This window comes from Haliaeetus albicilla, chromosome 24, assembly GCF_947461875.1.
Source record: "Haliaeetus albicilla chromosome 24, bHalAlb1.1, whole genome shotgun sequence".
In the NCBI taxonomy this organism is placed as follows: Eukaryota; Metazoa; Chordata; class Aves; order Accipitriformes; family Accipitridae; genus Haliaeetus; species Haliaeetus albicilla.
Window position 1 is genome coordinate 21,106,065 of NC_091506.1, and position 22,406 is coordinate 21,128,470.

Below are 22,406 nucleotides of genomic sequence, written 5' to 3' on the forward strand. Positions count from 1 at the left end.
TTCTGTCCTATTAAACTGTTTTTACCTCAACCCATGAGTTTTACTTTTTCTCCCCAATTCTCTCCCCCATCCCACTGAGGGGGGGAAGTGACCGAGCGGCTGCGTGGTACTTGGTTGCAGGCTGGGGTTAAACCTTGACATCCATGAGTGGGCTGAATTAACTGATGCATGAACTGTGGTAGTTGTATGGTCCTTCAGTATTTTGTTTCTTACAGTATTACATAATCAATATTTGTTTTCTTTTTTAGGATGTTAGCTTAGAGAGCCTAGACCAGCTGAAGCACAGCACTGGCATTTCTCTTTCTCTGTTCTGAGAATTGAGTGTAGTTGGGCTGCTGGTCGATCTGATCATGGCTGGCACATGGCACCAACAAAAAGCCCTTGTACATAGGAATGCCTGAATCCACAGGTCTTTTCACTGGCAATGGGAAGGACTGGTTGCCTCAGTTTGTGTGTATGAGACTTGAAAGATGTGTTAAGGAGCTAATTTTGATTTATTGGGAAGATAAGAACTACTTTAAGTCAAAGCACTATATTGAGACAGATGTAAACAGACCTAAGATACAGGCTTACTTTTTTTTTTGAAGAGTCACTCTTTTTTTTTTTACTTGATAATGTATACAGAAGAACGGTTTCCTAATCTAATTAGCATAGAAAACTTGTCCTGGTGGAGTTGGCTTGTATGCAATTTATCTAATCAGGCCTCAAATCATCTTTCAGTTGGTGCTATTTTTTTGGTTATCTGTTTTTCTCCACAAGGGTGTCATTTACCACTTGTGGGCTCACTTCCAACAGCACCCCATTAAAGCTGAATTTCTGAAGTACATAATTTTCATTAGATCTCCTAAAAGATGTGTTAAATAAAATTAGATTCAGTATTCTTGGCTCCTCATGTCAGTAGCACTTCCTAGGCAATTAAGCTGTAGCTCAGAGGTTGTATTTAAGCATTACTTCTCAGTTTAAATGTTTGGCTACTTGCTAGTCCTGTCATGCTGACGCTACCATTTACTTCTGCTTCCTAAATGACTTGGAGTAGCTTGCTTGCCAAATGCACTTGGTGATTCTGTATCACGTTGATGTGAACTCTAACAACCTTCTAGTGGAGATTTAAACACAAAATGCTTCATGTATTGGACAGCCTGACAGACAAAACCTGCTGAATTATAGTGAAACGTGCTCCTGATATGTGCAGGTTTGTACCTGTAGTAGAGTTGCATGTCAGCAATTAAAACTTCCCAAGATCTGTCCCTGGTACGTCACACCAAGAATAGAGAGTGAGACTGTGAAACTGGGAATTCAGGTATAAAATCCTGCCTTGTGTGTGTTTCTTACTTGGCTTTACAAAGCAGGAAAAAACAAGCTCTCCTGAAGACACAAAATAACACTGGGATACAGTGCTGTTATTTACAGGAGGTATACCAAGACATTATTTCTTGATGTTATTAATAACGTGTGTAATGCATTTGTTCATTGGACAGAATTAAGTGTGGAGTGGTTTGCTGTGTATTTTCAAATTTGGCATTGTATGATGGTCAGGGTGTGTAATAAGGTTTGTAGGGTTTTTTTAATAGTGATTTTTAATGTCTTTGTGATGAGGGATATATTTGTGCTTAAGAATGTAAGAAATTACTTAGTGGTTTAGACTCACAGCTCATCTTAGCACATCGTACTTTCTCCTGCAATGGTAGAGTCCTCTTAGAGAAAGCACAAGCATCTGGCCACTTCTTGCAGTAGGCTCCTGTCGTGGTCACCATCTGCAGCTAGTGTATTAAAGATACTCAAGGGCACATGCCTGCCTGTTCCCTTTAACATCTTTTCATGTGCCTACTGTTATGAGCTTAATTCCTTTTGGAACTTCGTGGTACGCTCCTGCTTACCTCCTCTTGTGGCATCAAGTTCCAAGTGTTAACTACTTGTATATCTCTTTTAAACCAATGTCCTACTATTTCCATTGCATGCTTCCTTACTTGAGGGGTGGTTTGGGTTTTGGTGAATAACAGTTTTACATTCCTTACCCACCTTTTCCATAGTTTTTTAAACCTCAATCATATTCCCCTTCAGCTTTCTTCTCTCCAAAGAGTTCTAGCCTTGGTCTTACCTCATGTGGTAGCAAAGATCTCTTCTTAATCAGTAGTTCTGTAAAACTTCCCACAGCACTACTATATTCCCCTTCAGATATGGGGACAAAAACTGCACGCATTACTTAGAAACTCGGGCGTGCCCACGTTTTATGTAGTGGCAAAATAACATCCTTGGTCTGGGGCCCCTCCTGAAGTTGATGCAAGTTTTATAAGCTTTTTTTGTCTGTTCCAGCACGCTGATCTTGTGCTGCAGGGCATAGACAGAAGTTTTTATGAGCAAGGTGCTTTTTTGAACAGTAAGGACCTAGAATAAACAGATAAGGAAAGAGACAAAATGAGGCAGTAGCATTTGTACAACCTAAAACATAAAATTGTCGGTTATAGTTTTCTGGCTAAATGCATACTGAAAGGACTATTTCAGCAAAATTGTTCTTGAATTTTGCCAGGCCATTTTCTAATGCCATCGCACACAAAGGTAGTACTTTTATCTCTTCAGGCAGTTGTTACGGTAAAATAAAAAAGGCTGTTGAATAGGGATCTGATTTGAGTTAAGAGTTGACTGGTGTCTATTAATAACACAGAAATGTCTACCTAAAGGCTGAAGCGGAGGATAGGATCTTCTGCTGAAGGGTAGTTTCAGTATTGGTTGGGTTTGTTTGCTCTTCCAGTGTTGGCAAATGACTTAGTTCATAGCGACAGCCATATAAAAAATTTGCAGCTTGAGACTTATGACTTCCCTACTACTGTGGCCCCTGGTTTTGTACCCTTTCCACAGCTGTCAGAGGTGGCTGTTCTTTATCTTCTTTTTTTTTTTCTTTTCTCTTGGTGTATTTATATAGGAACTAAATGTACGTCAAGTGACACTATCTACTAATAAAGATAAATATGGAGTCCGGCTGAGAGCAGAACCAGATCACATGGTGCTTGGGAAGCGTTTGAAAGGTGCATTTAAGCTTGTCATGGCTGCAATCAAAGAGCTGAAGAGTGAGCAGCTGGAAGAATTCCAGGCAACAGGTATGTAGTGGTACAAACCACTAAACGATGGTAATGTTGACCAAAAAAAAGATCCAAAATCCTTTGGCTCATCAGAAAAAAAATCAAGCAATTGCACTTGATTTGTGTGTGTTTATTGAGCATTTGCAGGAACAGACGGAAAAGTATCCTTCTGTGGGCTTAGGGCACTTAAGGCCTACTTCCCTGTTGTTATCCCTATTAAATTTTATGTTAATGAGAATAGGAGAAACGTTGGTTTTGTTGTTTTGCTGACAGATTAGAAGTGGCTGTGTAGACTAATCTCACACTGTTCTCCTGTTTCAGTGCTATGGTAAGGCCAAAATGAAGTAGAGACTAAGCTGTTCCATAAGACCAAATCAGATTTGAACAAGTATATGTGCAATAGTTTTTATTCTAAAAGCATTGCTTCAATTACAGATTTACAAGTGGGTGTGAATTTTCCAGCTATAGCTGTTTAACTGCTGAAATGTAAATTTTGATTTAGTTGAATGTACAGGTTATTTTTAAGTTTTATTCCGTTTCATTCAAACAGTACACAAACAGTTGCAGAAGTGTCTGCATTTGAGTGAGTTCTGCTGCCTGTAGAAGTGCTTGTGTGAAAAATCTGAATGTGGGGTACTTCAGTGTTTCTTATTAGTGCTTAACTGCTGTTTAACTGTGTCACAAATATACTGCATTTCATCTATTTGCAGTCTGATACTTATTTAAAGCTTTTTTGAATTTAAAAGAATTTTTTTTACTCTGATTGTAAGAGATGCTCTTCATCTGCCAATTCTGCAGGCACCATTGTTGTAGAAGGACATGAACTCCATGGGGAAGATCTTCGTCTCATGTATACCTTTGATCAGGTTGCGGGAGGATCTGCCCAGTTTGAGGCACATTCCGATGCTCAGGTACTTTGTTGGTTATTTCTTCTTTTTTTTTGATTAAGGGAAGAGTTCCTCTAGAAGTAATATGAAAATAGTGAGGTGAAAGCTGGGGTGGCTTTGTTTGTTCAGGTAGGCTCCTGGAATTTGTTGAACTATCTTCTGAATTTTGGAGATTAAGTACTCTCTTCAACATGATATTTTGTAAGTGAGGAGCTCTAAGAGTGTACCTGAGCTTCTGAGTGAGTTAATAGTAGCTTGTTTCAAGTTTGTCACCTATTCAGCTGTCTTCTGTGCATTACCTCAGGTTTTAGTTCTGCTAGATGTTACCCCGGACCAGTCCATGGTGGATGAAGGAGTTGCCCGGGAAGTGATTAATCGCATCCAGAAGCTTCGTAAAAAGGTTAGGAAGCAATAGTTTGGAACAAGACATTTTAATTTACTTTTAAGCAATCTTTGGGCAATATGCAGCGGAAACTGACCTTTTTAATTAAACATGAAGCCCTGTATCATTTATTGCTCATATATAGCTTCCTGATCGGACATAAATGATTGCAAATCATTATTTTCATTTTGAATTCCCATATTCCTAAGTAACTCGAGTTGAACAATGAGCTTGCTATACATCATCCATAGTCAATTAACTAATTTATTTATTTTACTGAGGTCCTCTTGTTTTCTATCTTCAGCCACAGTTCTTTAATAACTGGTTCAGTCCCAGTTAAGCAGCTCTCAGGCCTGCCTGCCTCCTGCCAAGAATCACGTTCTGTTCCGTTTCGGTTCCGGTGTGTTACGTCAGCTGGGCTGGTGAGAGCCAAGACGTCTGAGCCTAGGACTGCTAAAAGAAACAAACTCGTGTCTTAGCAAATTGCAGGAGGCATTTCGGGCACTGATACCTACATTAATGATTCCACTCTAAATTGTTCTCAGCATACATACAAATGATGCCGTCTGACCTTGATGTTAAAGCGCTTTGAACCAATGTAACGTCCTTCTCTCTACAATACTAATCCAGAAAGAGCTGCACTCGTTATCTCCATTTTGTGCCAAGGAAGTGTGGCCGTTGTGGAGGTGATGACAAGCCTACAAAGCCTTTCATCTGGAGAGGACATTAAGTAATATTGAACTTGGTACAAAGAATTCTAAAGCTTTCAGAACCCGCAAGTTTAAAAAAAACCAGCACGCAAACCTAAACAATCCCCTGTCCCCTCATGCACATACACATTGCAGACGTGGAACGTGTTGTTCTATGATATATGTAGGGTTTTCCTACTCGACTAACTTGGTCACAATGTGCTGGAATTTGTGTCTTTTTCAGACTTACGCCTGAAGAACTCTTGCAAGAGCTCTAAATGATGTGTAGAGAAAATTTTCATGGGACATGTTTTTGGGAAAAGATATCTGTACAGTTAAGACTGCATGAATCTTCAATATAAGACTGAAAAATGACAATTTTGTACCAAAATAGTTACATGTATATATGTAATATATATTAAAACACCTATGTAGATTAATTTCTGTGTAAAATAAAACCAGAAAGGAATATAGCCATAAAAAGAAAGCTCTCTCATAAGTTACTGGATGATTTAAATTTACTTTTGTAATGACATAAAGCCATAATTTATTCTCACTTAAATGTATATCAAAATACTTAATCTTGCCTAATAATTAACATGATGCTAATGTGCATTTATTCTGTCATTCTTTCATTCCCACTCCTGTTATAAAAGTGTGCACGTAATAAAAATACAGATTCCAGATCCACAGTAACTATTACTGGCATTAGGGCAGTTCTTATTTTTAGCAGATTTTAGAAATAAAGTTTTCTTGGTGCTGCTGTTGTTTTCCTTGAAACCATTTTCTTATGAAGCAGAATTTTGCTTTAATTCAACTTTAATAAGCGTACCATTCAAATTAATTGTTCTTTTCCTGAAGTATATGTTAGTATGTGAGCTGTGACAGAAAACTCAAAAGTCTGGTCACCACCTTCCAAAATAATACTAAAATGGCTTGGAGACTGTTGGGTGTTAAGAAAATGTCACTGATTGAGCAACTGTTCAATAAAGAACCGAGGGCTTAATTTCAGGCTAACAGGATGTGTAACTGCTAGTAAAATTCTCGTGCATCAAGAAAAGCTTTTAATAAATTTCGTAGGCTTTCAGCTCACTAAGGGGGTGAACTGGTAAATGAATTTGGAAGTGAGACATTTTGAGTAAGGTACACTGTTTGGTCATTACCTTTTGAAGAAAAACTCACCACTTTTCAAGCCTCTTTCTTGCCCTTCTGACAAAAGAATTGTTTTATTCTAAATCTTTTGTGGAAACTTTTAACAAATATCTGGTAAATATCTAAGATATTTTTTTCTTTAACTTAACGAGTGTTCTTCTTTTAGTTTGTGTATGTGAAAGTCATTCTTGCTGTCACTAATAGCATATTTGGTGTATCCTACAGCGAAATCTGGTTCCTACAGATGAGATTACCATTTACTACAGATCACATCCAGAAGGTGACTACCTGGATACTGTTATTAAGGAACATAAGGATTTCATTTTTGCAACTGTAAAGGCTGCCCTGAAGCCTTACCCAGTGCCTACCTCAAAAGAAGTTCTCATCCAGGAAACAACCCAGGTAAGAAGGAAAAAGCATTGACTGCATAGTTCATTTTGTTATCTGCTTTTAATGGCACAAAGTGCTTCAATTACAGAAAAATTGTACGCCAATATTTATTTGTGGGATATAGTGGATGTTGTTTCATATTTATAAATTTGCATATTAGTCTTTCTGGTTTAAAAAAGAAAATAGTTGGGTTCTGTATGTGTAGTATTTTTGAAAATGAAGCCGCTTGGGTACCAAAATAAATATCTTAAGTAGTTGTTTGTGTAAGCTTAATACGCACAGTTATTTGTACTTGGATTAGTGCATTGTTTAGACAGCAAAAATATTGTTGCTCTGATTTCTTTAAGTTAATAGACTTTCATATTAAAACTGTTCTCCTTCGAGGCTAAATTTTGCCTTTTGGCTTAAGACCAACTTCAGTTATTAATGTTTGAGGACGCTTATTTTTTCTCCCCCGTGTTGCTAAAGTTCAGTCTTTTGTAACAGCACAGTTTCGCAGATGGTTTATTCTTTCAGCAGCAGATTTGAACTATTTGCTTTGTTTTCTTTGATTGTTTCTTCTGACATGTTTTGAGAATATTTTTGCCATGGTTTTATTCAAACTTACTATATTCAAAAGGCATTCCTAGCAGCATTGTGGATGAAATATTCTTCAATCTAAATGTCATGCTAGACCAGAAAGACAAGAACTTAGGATATATCAAACTGAAACTTTGATTTACAGAATGGCTTGTGGGTCTGAGAATAGCAGAAAGGAAAGCGCATATTTTATCCATTGTAATAACAGTATGTGTAAAGGAAGTGTTTTATACTTACTAATTACACTTCTAAAGTTGTACAGATTTGAAACAAAGCTCTGTTTGGCCTTTTTCAAAACTATTAGTTTAATCTAGTGACAAACACAGGGGAAAACACTGCATAAAAGTGGAAAATATCGTGGTTGAGAAATTGGTGAAAATATTTTGCTATTTCTTCTAAGTCCTTGTTTGATTGGGATGCTGCTGATGGACAGTTTGATGTTAAGTCAACATCAAATCTGAAATAGAATGTAAAAGCAGCTGGAAAAAAACGTGTAGTGCTGGGAAACACTTGTCTGAATGTGTGCCTCTGAAATTGCCTAGTACATGGGCTTTAATGTTGGTCACTGTGTCCTTCCATGAAAGCTTACATGCCTGTGCAAGTATAGTCCGTCATCCCGTCCCCCTCTATTATTTTTCTGTTTTCTAAACCTTAATTTAGCAGATTCTAGTGAAGAAAAACATTGTGGAAAGATGAAAGATGAGTCTATTGGATTAGTTTTACATAACGCTGTCTACGTAAAGATGAAATCTTGTCCTGACAGAAGGTGCTGGTTATTATGGATGTAATTGATAGCTGTTGTCTGGATGTCAGCAAAGACCAGACATGCGTTTGGTTTTGGAAATGATGAGCTAGCATGTAAACCAGAGATAGGACGTTTGTGGATCAGGCTATGCATTTGCGCAAATGTTACATATCAGACTGGGAAAACCTAAAAAATTTTAACTGGAATAACACTATACACAACAGACGGTTCTGTGTGACTATTGCAATTGATGACGAAGTTTATAGAAATGCAGTCATCTTGTAACAGTCATACAGCTGAGAGTGCCTACCTGTCAGCTTAAAATCTTGGATATGGAAATTTTTTCAAACAAAACCGTTAGCAGGGAGTTATTGCGAGTTCTGTGTACTGAAGCTATATAGATTATGTGTGGTAAATGGAGGCGAAGAAAAACTTTTTAAGTAAATGCAGAGTTGATTGTTATTATTTTACTTGAAGGAGCCTCAATCACTACAAAGTACCTCCCTATGGAGTCAATCTGTGGTCTTTGCCGCCTGGGTTGCCTTCTGCATATTTAGATGGTTACTGTGCTTACAGACTTGATGTGCCTCTGAATTGTTAGTCACGTACTTAGACTTTGAAACAGAGGTTGCAGAGAGAAACAAATGACTGAGATTTTAGCACAACTGTAAAGTCTTCCTTGGAAGTCTCGCTTCCTGGGACTGCAGAGATGGATTGCTTCGGGCAGATGTTTGACTCTCTGTTCTGCTGCAACTAGCTTGTCACCTTAAGAGCAGTGCATAAAAATACCTGAAATGAAAAAGCCCTTCTTGAGAAATCTTTTCAGTGTAGAAGTTTGGCCCTTTGCGGAGAGTGGAGGACAGCTGCAGCTGTGTGCAATGAATTTGTAGTTTGGTGCATCAGACATGGCTGTGGTTAGTAGTCTTTGTTGGTCATAACGGCATTGCATTTTGTACTAGCAGTTTCAGGCATAAAGACTATGAAGATGTGAATTCAGATTGAATTGTGCATCAACTGTCTTCTGTTGGTGGGGGCTGATAAGCAGCATTGACATGGAAAATGCTTTAGTGACCATTACATGCTTTCAGATATAAAAGCAGATGCAAATTAAAAGAACAAAGTGTGTAATTCCACACCTGAGTGCGTTAAGTTGTCAACTGCAACAGGATCATTGCATCAAATTTCTAGAAGTTATTAAAAGGAGTAACAGAAGTCTGCGTGATGTTGGATATATGTGAAGACTGGGGCCAAAATGCAATGCAGTCTGTCTTTTCTACAAGTATTTTGATTACCTTTGGGATCATTATTTCTGTGAAATTATCCTGGACCAATTTTTGATACCAGGCCTTAATTATGAACTCCTCTCCCAAAGACTTGCTCTGAGAGTCAACAAAAAAAATCAGCAATTGCTCAGAAAATACTGGGATGGAAAAGCAGCTACTTGAAGAATGTATTTTTAATTGCTGGTAGAGTGGATAAACACAAAATGAGATTAGCTGCTCCAGGTGTCTCTCCCTACTCTGTAATAGGAGCTCAGTAAAGAGTGGCACTTCCAAGTTTGTTCACTCTTTGGACTGTGACTCTTACCAAAGACTCTCTAAATGTACAAAAAAATTGGCTAAAATGGCCACATAGTACTAGTTGTTCATATTAAGTGATTTCTGGATGATGCTTGTTTAATCAAAAATTTTAATTAAGAGATCTTTTAAGGTGTGCTTCTCATGAAAATTGGTGTAGGTGCAGGAGTAATTCTAGCCTGTACTTAGCTCAGGAAAAGACCTGCGCTTAGAAAAACCGTAGTCTTAAAGCTGCGGTTTAAGGCCTCTACAAAATAAGTCTGTTTCTGTACTATTGCCGCAGATTCTCAAGTCTTTTCATCCTGTGTCTCATCTGCACATTAAGATACACGTTCCGTTTCTGGATGGAGTGTTTCAAGTTTTAATTGATTCACTAACAGGTAATGGGGTGGTGGTCACAAAGGCTGACTTGATATCAAGGCAACTGCTGCCCCTGGTTGTTCTCGGTAGCCGCTTGGAGACGGATGAAGGCTTCTCCAGAGAGTGACTGAGGGCAGGGTCCCGCCTTCAGATACCCTGAATTACCGCTGGAAGAGTGTTCCTCTCAAGTATATTCACTTTTGGATTATATTTTGGGAGGCTGTCATCACTGCTCATCACTTGTGCAAATTAGGCTGTTTATTACACTCTGTTTTTCTTATGTGTTAAATACTGCTATATCTTTAACATATATTAAAGGCAAATTCATATTTGAAGCACTCTGAAGGAAGACGTCGCAAGAGTTGCTTTTTTAATTGTAAGTCGCGTTTAAGATCATAAGACACAATCTTAATGTTATTTATTGAAGGAAAATACTTTGTGTTTCTTTAATAAAACCATATTCAAATAATCATCATAATCTTCTTTCTTCAGCTGAAGGGATCAGAGCTAGAAATTACACTCGTCCGAGGTGGTTTGTGTCAGTGCGTTGGTCCAGCCTGTGCCTACGTCAACCTCAAAGTTTGTGTTAATGGGGCAGAGCAAGGTAGGAATGTACTGGGTTTGATTTGTCAGTGGTGGTGTTAAAAGATTGTTTGGAAAAGAGTGTGATGAATGTTGGAGCCACGAATTTGTTGGAAAGATGGTGCGAACTCCCTGCCAATAGTAGCTTTAAATAATTCTTGAAAATAAGTTTATTAAGAGCAAAACCACATGTTGTCTGTGATGTCTTCTGATGTGGACCTGAAGTAAATACTCAGGGGTGCATGTGAATTATTTATATTCTGCAGAAGGGTTTGCACATGAATATCTATACACTCTGTATTTGTGTGTGTATGTTCACCCGCTCTCCAAGTGTGTACCTTGAGAAATTTTAATTCTTGATGTAGTAAATCTGTACTGTACATGTACACCTACTGTACTGTACACCTACGTTGTAGTAAATCTGTACCGTACACCTACATTACACTACTGTAAATGTAGGTGATGCCTTTCTGTGGAGGAGATGCTCTTTTTGACAAACTTGGATATTAAGTATAGAGCTGAAAAGAATACTTAAAACCAGAGAATATAATGACTGTGTCTTGGATAATGAAAAGATGAGTGCAGTGATATTGTTAAAAGTATTACAAGGTTGAGTTATATATTAAAAGGAGAGAAAACTAAATGCACTCTCTGGAACTTTTTTTTCCAACGCGTTTACAGTTTATGTGTCAAAGTAGGTGTGTGCCTTGTTTAACATGATTACAAAGTTGCTTACTGAATAATAATGAATGTAACTATGTAAGCTGGTGAACATCTCAGAGGGCACGCAGTCTGTCAGTTTTTAATCACTACAATACTGGATTATAATTCAGTGACATAAAAATTTGACTGCTTGGTTAATAAAAACAAATATAACTTCCATACTCTAAATCTGAAGTACATTTGAGTCCATTTCCCTGTTTTCTTTCTTCTTTCCCTTTCTTACTAAAAATTTCTAGAAGACGCAGTGTTCCCAGTTTTAAGTTAGCTTAGAAACTCACTGGAAGTAATTAGAAGACGACATTAGAAGATCATTGAAACTTGGATGTTGCTTCCAAACTACATTTTAATGTCTTAATTTCGGTTTTAGATGGTGTGTTGCTGCTGGAAAATCCAAAAGGAGATAATACCTTAAACTTCACTGGACTTGTAGATGCTGTCTCCTGCATTTTTGGTCTTAAAAATTCAAAACTGACAATTTTTAATGGAAAAACAGGTAAATGGAGTATGACAAGGAAAACTGAAACTCTTTCTAGCAGCAGCTAGGAGTTACTTACTGTATAATTATTAACTGTATAATTTTTCTATATATATACAAAATTGACAAGAAAATGCATAAGGAAATATTCTATTTTATAGTACTTAGGTTATGAGACTGTGTTTATAGTCATATCAAAATGTTTCCAAAAGCTGCTGCTAAATGATGCTCATCTCTTCTGTTATTTCCATTGCAGTTCTCATCAGGACAAAATCTGATTTATTTCAGAATGTGTTTCCAGGGGGTCCAGGCTATGGTATATATTTGATGGCAAGCTGCCATCAGCTTCTGCATGCTTTTTTTTCCCCTAATGCCTCAGTAGGCAGGGTGAGAACTTAAATGGAATGCAAACTGTTATTTGTAGAGGAAAAAAAAATGTTGCTTTTTCACCCTAGAGAAACTTGAGAATCTCTGCATTTTTTTCTTTTTAGAAAAATCTATCGAGTATTTTTGCAGCTTGAACTTTGCCTCTGTTAAGGCATGAGAATGTAAAGTATCTTCTATAGATTATACAAAGACTTACAGGCTATATCATAGTTTGGCTCATTACAAAGATAATATAGCTGAAACAGAAGAAAAATGTTATGAAAGATGTTGCGATTAGTGACTGTGAGACTGTATCAGCAAACTGGCATTCTCTCCCCTGAGATGAAGATGCTGTTTTATTATTACATTACGTATACTATTTTAATACATCAGAAAAAGTTAAACTTAAAAATCAGCACACTGAGAACAAAATTACACTAATAACCAAATGCTTTAGTGAAGAAATACAGGAAGTAGAGTACTTAACAGTGGCCATGCCGTGATATGACTTTAGAGATGTTTCAACAGTAATAGTAAACTCTTTGTGTGTTCTTGGTGTTATTTACAGGCACATCTGGAAGTTCAAACTTTGTCTGTTTCCACACCATTCATATTAAGTCTAAAATGAGTGACAAAGTGTCATGGGGGGATTTAAAAAAATGAGAGAGAGGGGTTCGGATCGCTTAAAGAATCACCTCCAATTGTATTAGCAATAGGAAAACGATGTAATAGACATTTGTATAAAAGTGCGACCACAGAATTCGATGGCAAGGTTCACTCTATTACTTAGTACATGGATGAAATGCACACAGGAAAATTAAATCAGAATCAAACTAAACTTTTGTATATAGGGACCAAAAGCGTAACAGGGTAAAAGGGACTGTGGGAAAGGGTAAGGGAGACCCTCCTGTTGAGTCAGGAGGTTCAGAGAAGACCCCCTTGCTTTCTAAACTTCTGTTGGAGTCTAGGTGTGGCTGGATCGACTCCTAGTCCCAGACTTGGTCAATGGCTTATATCTAAAGGGGTTATGACTATAATAGCAGCCTAAAATTCATTCACAGTTGAATAAAAAAATCACGACAGTAATTTAAGTATAAATTTGAAAGTATTGTATCTTATAATCTACTTGCTATAACTTACTTATTATACACTATTCAGGTTAGTACACATGCGTGCATAAAGATACTAAGAGAAATACATATAAGAGAGAGAGAGAAAAGAGGTATACCTGTTAGAAATACCCCTTGAGGTCAGTGAAAATATTCATGTCGAATGCTTTGGCATTTGTCTCCACGGGCAAAGGGTCGAGCCTCAAGGAGCAGAGAGACTCAGTGCAGGCCGTGTTGGCTTTTGGCGACAAACCTCCAATTTTCGCAAATAGGAAAGCTTGCAAGCTCCGAGAGGCGTCCTGCTCAGACAGAGATGCTGGTCGCAGCCCGCTGCAGTCCAGGAGAGCTCAAATGGCCTCCCTTAGCACCGCTCTTCATAGGTTTGGGAGATGATTGACTTTTGTCATCAACAAATTGCTAGAATCCCAGCTGCACTGGAAAATTCCGAGACTGTTTGAGAATAACTCAAAACCCAGACACAGGATGCTCCAGGATTGCCAAGGGAGGACTGTAATGTCTCAAGGTTGTTATGAGAAAGAACTGGGTGCCGGTTGTTATGAGAACTGGCTATCTCTACTCCCGTCCCCCCACCTTCACCGGGCAGCAGGAGTCCTCGAGACGCACAGCGTATCTCCCTGTCTTAGTTAGCTGCGTAAGAGGTCCTGGCGCAGCCGAGGGTCGTTTAACTGCCTGACTCGTTACACTTATGCTAAGGCCTAGTGAGCCTTCCCAAGTTCGTAAATCAGCCTGGAGAGGAGGAAAGAAATGTACCACTACACAAAGAAATTATAAAATACTGCAAAAATGGACAGCTACAGAAACTTTTGCTAGTGTGTTTCATAGAAATATTGCTGAAGCAACATCTAAGGGGGAGATAGTTTAATTGGCTGTTGTGAAAGGCTGTTTTGGGGTGCCCACAGGACTGCAAAGGATCACCGGTTTATGTCTACCTATGACATCAGTAGGGGAATAGTCTTACTTGTGTCTGTAATGTCACTGTTACCATCTCTGTCTTTAGTTTTCTTACTTGTCTTTTCCTGAAAGTATTTCTAGAAGAATGTTTTGGGGGTTTTCATATCTGATGTAATCCGTTATGTCACTGTGATAAAACCTCTTTCCAAGTTGTGCTCAGCTGAACTGAATAGTTCCATCATACAAAATGATTATTCTTTCCTTTCAGTTATAGGTGATTTATAGGAAATTTTGGATCCCTCAGTATCTTCCTCAAGTTTCGGTTATGTTTTAAAGGAGGAAATAGTTTTCCTTGAAATCCTTTTCCAAATAGTAGTGATATACTTCATAGCAGTGCGGTATGTGCCTACAGAGGTGGGTATGTACTAGTACAATTCATTACCATCACAGATATAAAGACATGACCCGCAGAAGGCCAGGAAGAGTTGGGAAACTCATCTCATTAAGATTATAAGCAGTCTGACTCCTTCTTTGGTTTGTTTTCTGCCACTAACAGGACAAAAGGATGCAGCATAAATCTATTAATGCTGAATTCCTAAAGGAAGTGGTAAAGAAAATCTAAACCTTGCCTCTTCCTCAAAGGTTCTTTTCTGCTGTGTTACTACAGCAGACTTTGTTTCTTTCCTCTCCGTGTTGCTTTTGCTCTGTAGGTATCATTTTGGGACTTCCCATCTTGGCGTGCTGATTTTAAACTTTCACTCTTTGTTAAGTGGTCTGGGCAGAGCAGGTTTTTTTCCTGCCCACTTATTAACAACATGGAAATTCCCTTGGAAAGATTAGATTAACAAATGCACTTCTGTTACTGTTTGGCGGAGATCTCAAATAAGTATTGGTCAGCAGCAGATATGGCTCCCTGGGGAGTCGGGGTTGAAAGCATGTACAAAGAAAACAGCTCTGAAAGATGTTAGAGAATAGAACTGAAATTCTTGATGTTTGGTTTGGGTACAATCCCTTTGCTTTATCTGCCCAGCCTTTGCATGGGTAATGTTAGGTGAGGCCAAATGGTGATTCCAGGGTTTCTTTAGGTGAGGCTTGATGGCCATTCCAGGGTCCCTTTAGGAAAGGGAAGGGATTGGTATCAGCCCCTCCAAGAGGAATTGCAAAGAAAGGTCGCACACTCCGGACAAATTGTTGCTGAATTGTTCCCATGGGTGTTAATAAAGTTATGACCCAGTAAAACCATATTTCTGGCTCCTTATTTTCCTTCCTGTGGTTTATAGGGCTGTCCCCTTTACTCGCAGTAATTTATTATCTTGCTTTCTAATTGTAATGAAGATGTACTTAGGGTTGCACAATGGCACAAAATCAGGCAGTACTTGTATTAAGGCAGGCTACAATATGTCATGTCTCTGTTTTTCAGTGCAACATTGAAATAATGGGATAAACATTTCCTCCCCAACCGTGTATTGAAGTATTTTGAGTAACTGCACAAACACTGAGCAAGGCTCTGGGATTTGTACTGACCTTCAGAAACTGAGAATAGAATTTGTCTCTTTTTACATTAAAAAAAAAAAAAAAAAAAAATTAAAGGAAAGAGGCTGGGCTCAAGTCAGATGGTAAAAACAGTTGTCTGTGACTTTCTTTTTGCTCTGGACTGCTGAAAAGCTGAAAACTTTCTGAACTTCTTACTGGGAATGTTTTTTGATTTGCACTTGGCTTTCATGGAAGCAGCCCATATTGAAAAAGACCTATTAAAAAAAATTAAATTTGCTTATGGGAATAAATGAAGCTGTAAATCATGTAGGGATGTAGGGCTTAAAAAGTGGGGGGGGGTGGGGGTGGTGCGGCAAAAATCCTCCTACAAACTTCTTAGTCCATGTCTTATTTCATCTTTATGATTTTCAGATGGCTAATTTATGTTTTTAATTCTATTCTTAGCACTGTTTTCTGAACAAGAGTACAAAAAGAGGTTTTTTTTTTTAATCTTTAATTTTTAAAAGGCCATGAGGCTGTAAGGCACCTTAGGAGAGCACTACCACTTCAATCTCAGCTGCAGGGAGAACTGACTTTAAAAGTGACTTTAATATTGATGAGCACTTGTAATATCTGCTTGTTTTCGAGTCTATTGTTATATATGAAAAAATGATCCACTTTTTCTTGCTCTTATTAGAGGGTTATATGAACTGACTCCATTGACAGCACTGTACATGAGCTCTTCCTTGTGAAAATGTCAGCGGTCCTGTAATGCAAAATGCTAGATTTGTTAAATACGCAAATCCACCATTCCTGTAGCTCATGCTCTGTTGCCCTGCATAGATCTGTACAGATCCCGGCAACTGGGTAATGTCAAACTCGAAGTTACTTGAGCCGTGTGTTTCTTGCTCTATAAAGCCCCCTGCTCACTAGTGCTGTCTCCTACCCAGGAACCGAATGTAAATGGCAGGCAGTGCTGCTTTAAGGTTACGTGAGGAAAAACCTGCTGCTAGCTCCCTTTCCCTATGATGCAATCTTGTTAATTCCTCTCCACTTGTTAATTCAGTTATTTTCTTGCTTTCCTTGAAGTAAAACCAAACCAAAGACCCCTCTTGTGCTTGAGCATCATGTGCCTTGCACCTCAAACATACCAAAGAAGTGTTTGCGTAGCTAGCGGATGGCTACTATCATAAAATCTTCATTCTTGATAACTGAATTTTATAAGCAGCAATGAAATTTTGCCTTTTTCTTTAAAGATAGATACTTAGATAGATAGCTAGAAATTGATTTATTTTTTTTAAAGCTTTTTAGAATCTTAGATGCAGTCTGAGGTCTTCATCCTTCCTTAGGGCAGTCTCATAAGCCTTCCACAGTGCCTCGCGCTTTGATGTTCTGTGGCAGTTGGCAAAATTTTGAGACCTTCCAGTCTGTGATTACTTTTCATCTTTTGGAGGTTTGTTTTGTTTTGGTTTTTTGTTTTTTGGGTTTTTTTTGGAGGGGGGGGGTTGTTAGTTGGTTTGGGGTTTTTTTCATTTTTAAGTTGATAAACATCCCTGGAAAAAGGAGTGCCACTTCTGCTGCTTTTGAAATTCATTCAGATGAACTGATGGAAAATAAGCTTTATAAAGCTCGGGCTCAGTGACATGCGACTAGGGCTGATACGCAATGAAAACCTGCTGGAAAGAGCTGACAGATGTGCCTGTTCTGTAGGCAACACACACTTTTTGCAAGAAATTAAATGTCTTAATTCTTACTGGATTTGGCCTTTGGAGTTCTTTTGTAGCTGCAAAAGCTTTGTAACAGAAAGTGATGTTATTTCTCTGTATCTTTAATGTTGTGGCTATCAGCAGCTTTTTATTTAACCTCTGACAGAAAGGCTCATGTAGGTAGTGCAGAATGCAGCCGTACGTATTTCATTAGTATTACAGAAACCTCATCAGCTTCTCATCTGAGTGCTTTCAGGGTGCTGGTATTACTTCTAAACCCCTTTGAGACATGGGTCCTATTTTGGGTCTGATCGTCCACCATTTTCTCAATATGCATGGCTGGAGTCATTTGCTGAATCATCAGCTATTGTTGACATTAAACACAAATATTAATGCAGGGGGCATTATTCATGAGCTAACCAGCCACTGATTTTGCATTTATTGTCATCTGGAGTTGAATGAGGGGAGTGTCCTGATGTTGCATACTGACACATATCCAGTGCCGTTTCAGCTAGGAAAGTCAGGGTATAGGCAAAGATCATAGGTCTTAATTTAATGAGATAGAAATGGTTGGCTTAAGTGAGTAATTTCTTGCTTGTTTGAAGTTATTGAACTATTTTTATTGCATAAGTAATCATGTTGTATATTTATATGCATAAGAAATGTTACATAGGAGCTAATTTCCACAGCAGATGAAGTATTCTGTGTTGTTAAGAAAACAAAATATTTCTGCACAAACTCCATTTTTTCAAAATGGAGAAATGCTCTTTCTCGAGGAAGGATTGCAGAGAGGGAAGCGCTTCCACAGTGGAATCAGTAGTTAGACTCATTGTCAGCTAAACGAGTGAGAACTGGACCCTCAGCTTCCCTGTAATGGCCTGACTGGTCTCATTTTCTTTTTCAGAACTGATAAACAAAACTGACTTACTGAGTCTCAGTGGAAAGACACTACATGTCACAACAGGGTCAGCACCTGCTCTGATCAACTCCCCTGATGCTCTGCTCTGCCAGTATATCAACTTGCAGTTAATGAATGCAAAACCACAAGGTATGTAGGATACTGATCTCTCCTCATTTACAGGCCAAGCTTTTTGAGATACAAGTTTTGGACACCGTTGCTTACTGATGAAGATAAATACCTATGTTTTCACTGGCAGATGGTGATTTTGTTCATTTTTTTTCCTAGTATTTGCTTTCTAATAAACACAATGTTTATATTTAGCTTTTCTCTGTCTTTTCGTAAAAGAAAAAGGAGAGCCAGTTTGAGATAAGTGACAGCATTTAAATGGAGCCCTTCAGCATTGTTTTCCTATTTCTAATCATCAGCTCACCTGTGCAGCTTATTTTAAAAGGCTGAGTCTAAAACTGACCAAAAAGGAAGGAGGGGCCAGCTCTTTACCAAGACGTTGTAAACAGTCTGTGAAACATTTCTTAGAGCTATTTAGAAGCCACATGAATTGTATTATTAATCTGATCTGGAGTACAGATGTGTGTATGTAATTCTGTTTCACAGCTGCTAATCTTGTAATTTCTACTCTGAACCGTCATGTTGGAACAGCTATTAGTTGGAACAGTTATGTCACGTTGTTAGTAATTTGCTCTTAATCTCTGCCCTGGTATGAGTCCTTTCTGGACTGTCCATGTGGAATCTTATTGACACTACTTGAACCAAAAATGTGTTTTTTAACTGGGGATTTGATGAACAGAAGGTGCTTTGTGAGCTTCTGTAGTTTAGAGTGGTTTGTGTGTCCTGTTGAAATATTTCACGTTTCCCAGTCTCTAGGTTATCCTGCTGACCCATGTAAAGAATTCTGCAAAGTTTTCTTTTGTTTGTCAAGCTGTTAATAATCACTTATACTTCTGATTCTGTAATTCATGAACTTATTTACTGAATATCTGTTATTAGGTCAATGTTGGTAATTACTCAGCACTATGAAGAAATAGAGATGAAATGGAAAAAGAAATCCTAAATTTCAATTTACCAAGACAAATGAAATAGTATCATTCCTCACCAATAGTGATTCAACTGTTTATCTTGTTCAGAATGTCAGAAAGGAACAGTGGGAACTCTTCTAATGGAAAACCCTGTTGGTCAGAATGGATTAACGTACCAAGGTCTTCTACATGAAACGGCAAAAGTTTTTGGGCTCAGAAGCCGGAGGCTAAAATTGTTCCTGGATGAAGCGCAAACTCAGGGTAAGCACAGACTTTTGGTTTGCTTGTCCAAGGATACTTGGAAGTTTCTGTTGAGGAGCACCTAATGTGACCTGAGCTCTAGTTTAATTACTAAACACACACTATTTACACATTGTTTTCTAATTTTGCCCAGTAATTCAAAAGTTAGTCAGTAAAATCCTTTAAGCACACATATACATTTAGAAATTCAAAGCTCTAATGCATTCCTTTCATGAAATGGCCAAGACAAATTCTGTAAAAGTTTCTTCCTTTTGAATTAGAAAGGTCAGTCAGCAATGTAAATGGTAGTTACATATTGCTGTGATTAAGCAGAGTGAATCTCTTCCTTAGAAGTGAGTGAGTCTGAAGTGTGAGTATTTAAGAGCCTGTTCAAATTGTTCCTGTAACATTCATATTGTTGCAGATGATATTTTTTTTCCTTCCATCCTTCCTTTTGGAGAATGGGAGTGGGTGGAAAAGAGTATCGAATCTATTTTAGAGTTGTGTGAGTAGGTCAGACTTGGTAGGGTACGGCAGCTGCAATTCATTCAGAATACCTGGGAAGTAGGAAGCTTTATCACATAGTCACGTATCTGAAATGTTAAAAGAATCTTCCAAAACCACAGACAGATGGTGAGGCTTAGAAACAAAAATCTCTGATTCATGACAAAGATAAGACTAAAGACGTAGCCTCCTGTAGTGCTAAAAAGTCAGACCTGAGAAAGATTTGGGACTTCATTTGAGAGGAAGAATGGACTGAAAACTACATGGTAAAAAAACCAACAGGTATTTCTGTGTATTCAGGAAAATTCAGCTCTTCAAATGAAATGATACAAAGGACTCTCTCCCCAGTTTATCATAGTGGCATGGTTTACAAGCTCTTTGGGAGGGGTACATGATACTTTACCTTGACTTATCACGTGTTAGGTTACCTGTCCAGAAGTTAGACATCTTGTTTAAACTAGTTATCTAATCCTAGGATGGGGTGAATTTCCTTAGGAGGTGCTTGTCAGCTGATGAGGGAAGGAAGAGTGTAGCTCTCTAGTGTAGCTGGCTAAAACTGGGGTCACTTAGCCGCCCCCCTGGGCTGAAGGGATTCAGGTAGGATAGATTAGAATCAGGGCAAGGAAGGTGTGGGGATTTTGTTGTGGATTTTTGGTTGGTTTTTTTATTTCATGTGACCTGAACTCTGTTTATTCGAAAGCCGTTTTTGTAAGTAAAATGGATCTCAAATGTTGATGAGACTTTCTAGTGATAGTTTGAGCTAATGCTAAAAATAATGTGCTGAATGGTGTTAACAAACAGAGAGAACTGGAGACTGTAGTGTTTAGAAACAGCACAAGGTGTAAGAACCAAGTATATCAACCACACTTAATTTACATAAATAAAAAATGTATTCATGTGCGAAACCTTGCTGACTAGGAATTTAGCCATTCTGGAGCAATTGATGTTATACATATTTCTTTTTTGGTTTCTGTCATTCTTACAGGGCAAAAGGGGTTCACAGCAGCATATGGTTTAGTTAAGATACTAAAATAACTATTGTAGAAAACTTTTGAGCTTTGAAAGAGGGAAGTGACTGACAAAACAGGAAAATATATAGCCTTTTACCTATATGAAATCAGTTGAATCACTGTAACATATTTGTGGTATGAATTCTCCAGAACTGTTTAAACTTCAAATGAAGTGTATAAAGTGACAAATCAGATGATGTGAAAGATAAGATTTGATAACTCTTCAAAGGCTAAAATAACTGATCTGGTCTTTCTTAGAGTCAGAACGTAGAGAACTTGGTCCTGGAGGTTTATTTGTGTAGCAAACACATGCTTATGCTATATAGCTATGCATCTGCTATCTCAGAATTAATTCTCACGATGCAGCTCTCTTTATAACATTTTTTTAATTGTACAAACACTTAAAAGGTTGTACCTTATCTTCAGATCTCTTTATATGATAAATAAGTGCTGCATATAAAACAAATAGTTTGATGCCTGTGGAAAAATATTAGGTCAATTAATGTTAATGTGTATTGTTGCAACTTTGTAATCCTCTATTCATCTTTTTATCTATATATTTCAAGGTCCTACCTTCAAAACAAAAAAAGTTCAGTCTCTTCAGTAGCTTTTTTCATAGTTTATTCTAAAAATAAAAAATTATTTGCTGTTAACCATTTGAACCATTTGCTGAAAGTAACCCATGAATTGGAAGGTTGATGCCTGTTTTATAAAAAGAAAAAAAAAAATCACTTAGTGGGAAATGAGTTATCAGTTTTGCAAACATTATTTTTATAGATGTTGTCAGGTACAGGCAGTTGGGCGTCTGCTGTCTATTGCACAAAAGCTTGCCAACTTTTCATTAAAAAATGTGGTTTTCACCCCCCCTTTGTAGTACTGGAAAAACATTCTATAAATAGATGTCAAAGTGGTGACCGTTGCTTATTCATGAGATTTAAACACGAGTTACAGGTAGCCGATTGAAAGACACATTTGGGATGAAGGCAATACTTGTTAACGTGATAACTTCAAAGCCTTCCTTTGGAGGAACTGGCACAGAAAGGAGGATGTCCTTACATCTTATTGATAAATCAAGTTTCCAATTTCTAAAAGTAATTATTGTGTTAAACACTGCTGAAAATAGTACCTTCATGTAGTTCCTCATTTTTCAGGATTTTAAAAATAAATAATTAAAAAGACTTTGAGACCAAGTTCGTAGTTTGTTTGGCTGCTTCTGCAGACCAAAATAACTTTTTTATGTACTGATGTAACATTTTCATGGGGAGGGAAGGAAGGTTAATGAGGGAATAAAGCCCTAATTGCTGAATTGGATTATTCCTCCACACTTTTAGCTCTGTAGATGGGTATTCAGCTGCTTAAAGCAGAAGCACTACACTGGAAGAGAACTCCTTAAAAACAGTACCATCATGATCCGTAAGGGCTTTTTAATTCTTTAATTAATAGATGGCTTTTAAACTTCAATGCAGACTATATCTGCTCAGTCTAAAAATGAAATATTTTTCAAAGAAAGATAGGGGCCTTAACGTTAGAAGG

General features: G+C 37.8%; 1 protein-coding gene across 2 annotated transcripts in view; it reads left to right on the forward strand.

Moving 5' to 3' along the window:
* IARS1 (isoleucyl-tRNA synthetase 1) overlaps positions 1 to 22,406 on the forward strand; it is a 113,415-nt gene that overhangs the window by 88,903 nt on the left and 2,106 nt on the right. For both annotated transcript variants that reach the window (XM_069769732.1, XM_069769733.1), the window contains 8 exons: positions 2,921 to 3,095; positions 3,876 to 3,983; positions 4,264 to 4,364; positions 6,413 to 6,589; positions 10,331 to 10,442; positions 11,511 to 11,636; positions 18,089 to 18,232; positions 19,228 to 19,380. In XM_069769732.1, the coding sequence (XP_069625833.1) occupies positions 2,921 to 3,095; positions 3,876 to 3,983; positions 4,264 to 4,364; positions 6,413 to 6,589; positions 10,331 to 10,442; positions 11,511 to 11,636; positions 18,089 to 18,232; positions 19,228 to 19,380 (1,096 nt within the window). The remainder of the gene's footprint in view (positions 1 to 2,920; positions 3,096 to 3,875; positions 3,984 to 4,263; positions 4,365 to 6,412; positions 6,590 to 10,330; positions 10,443 to 11,510; positions 11,637 to 18,088; positions 18,233 to 19,227; positions 19,381 to 22,406) is intronic.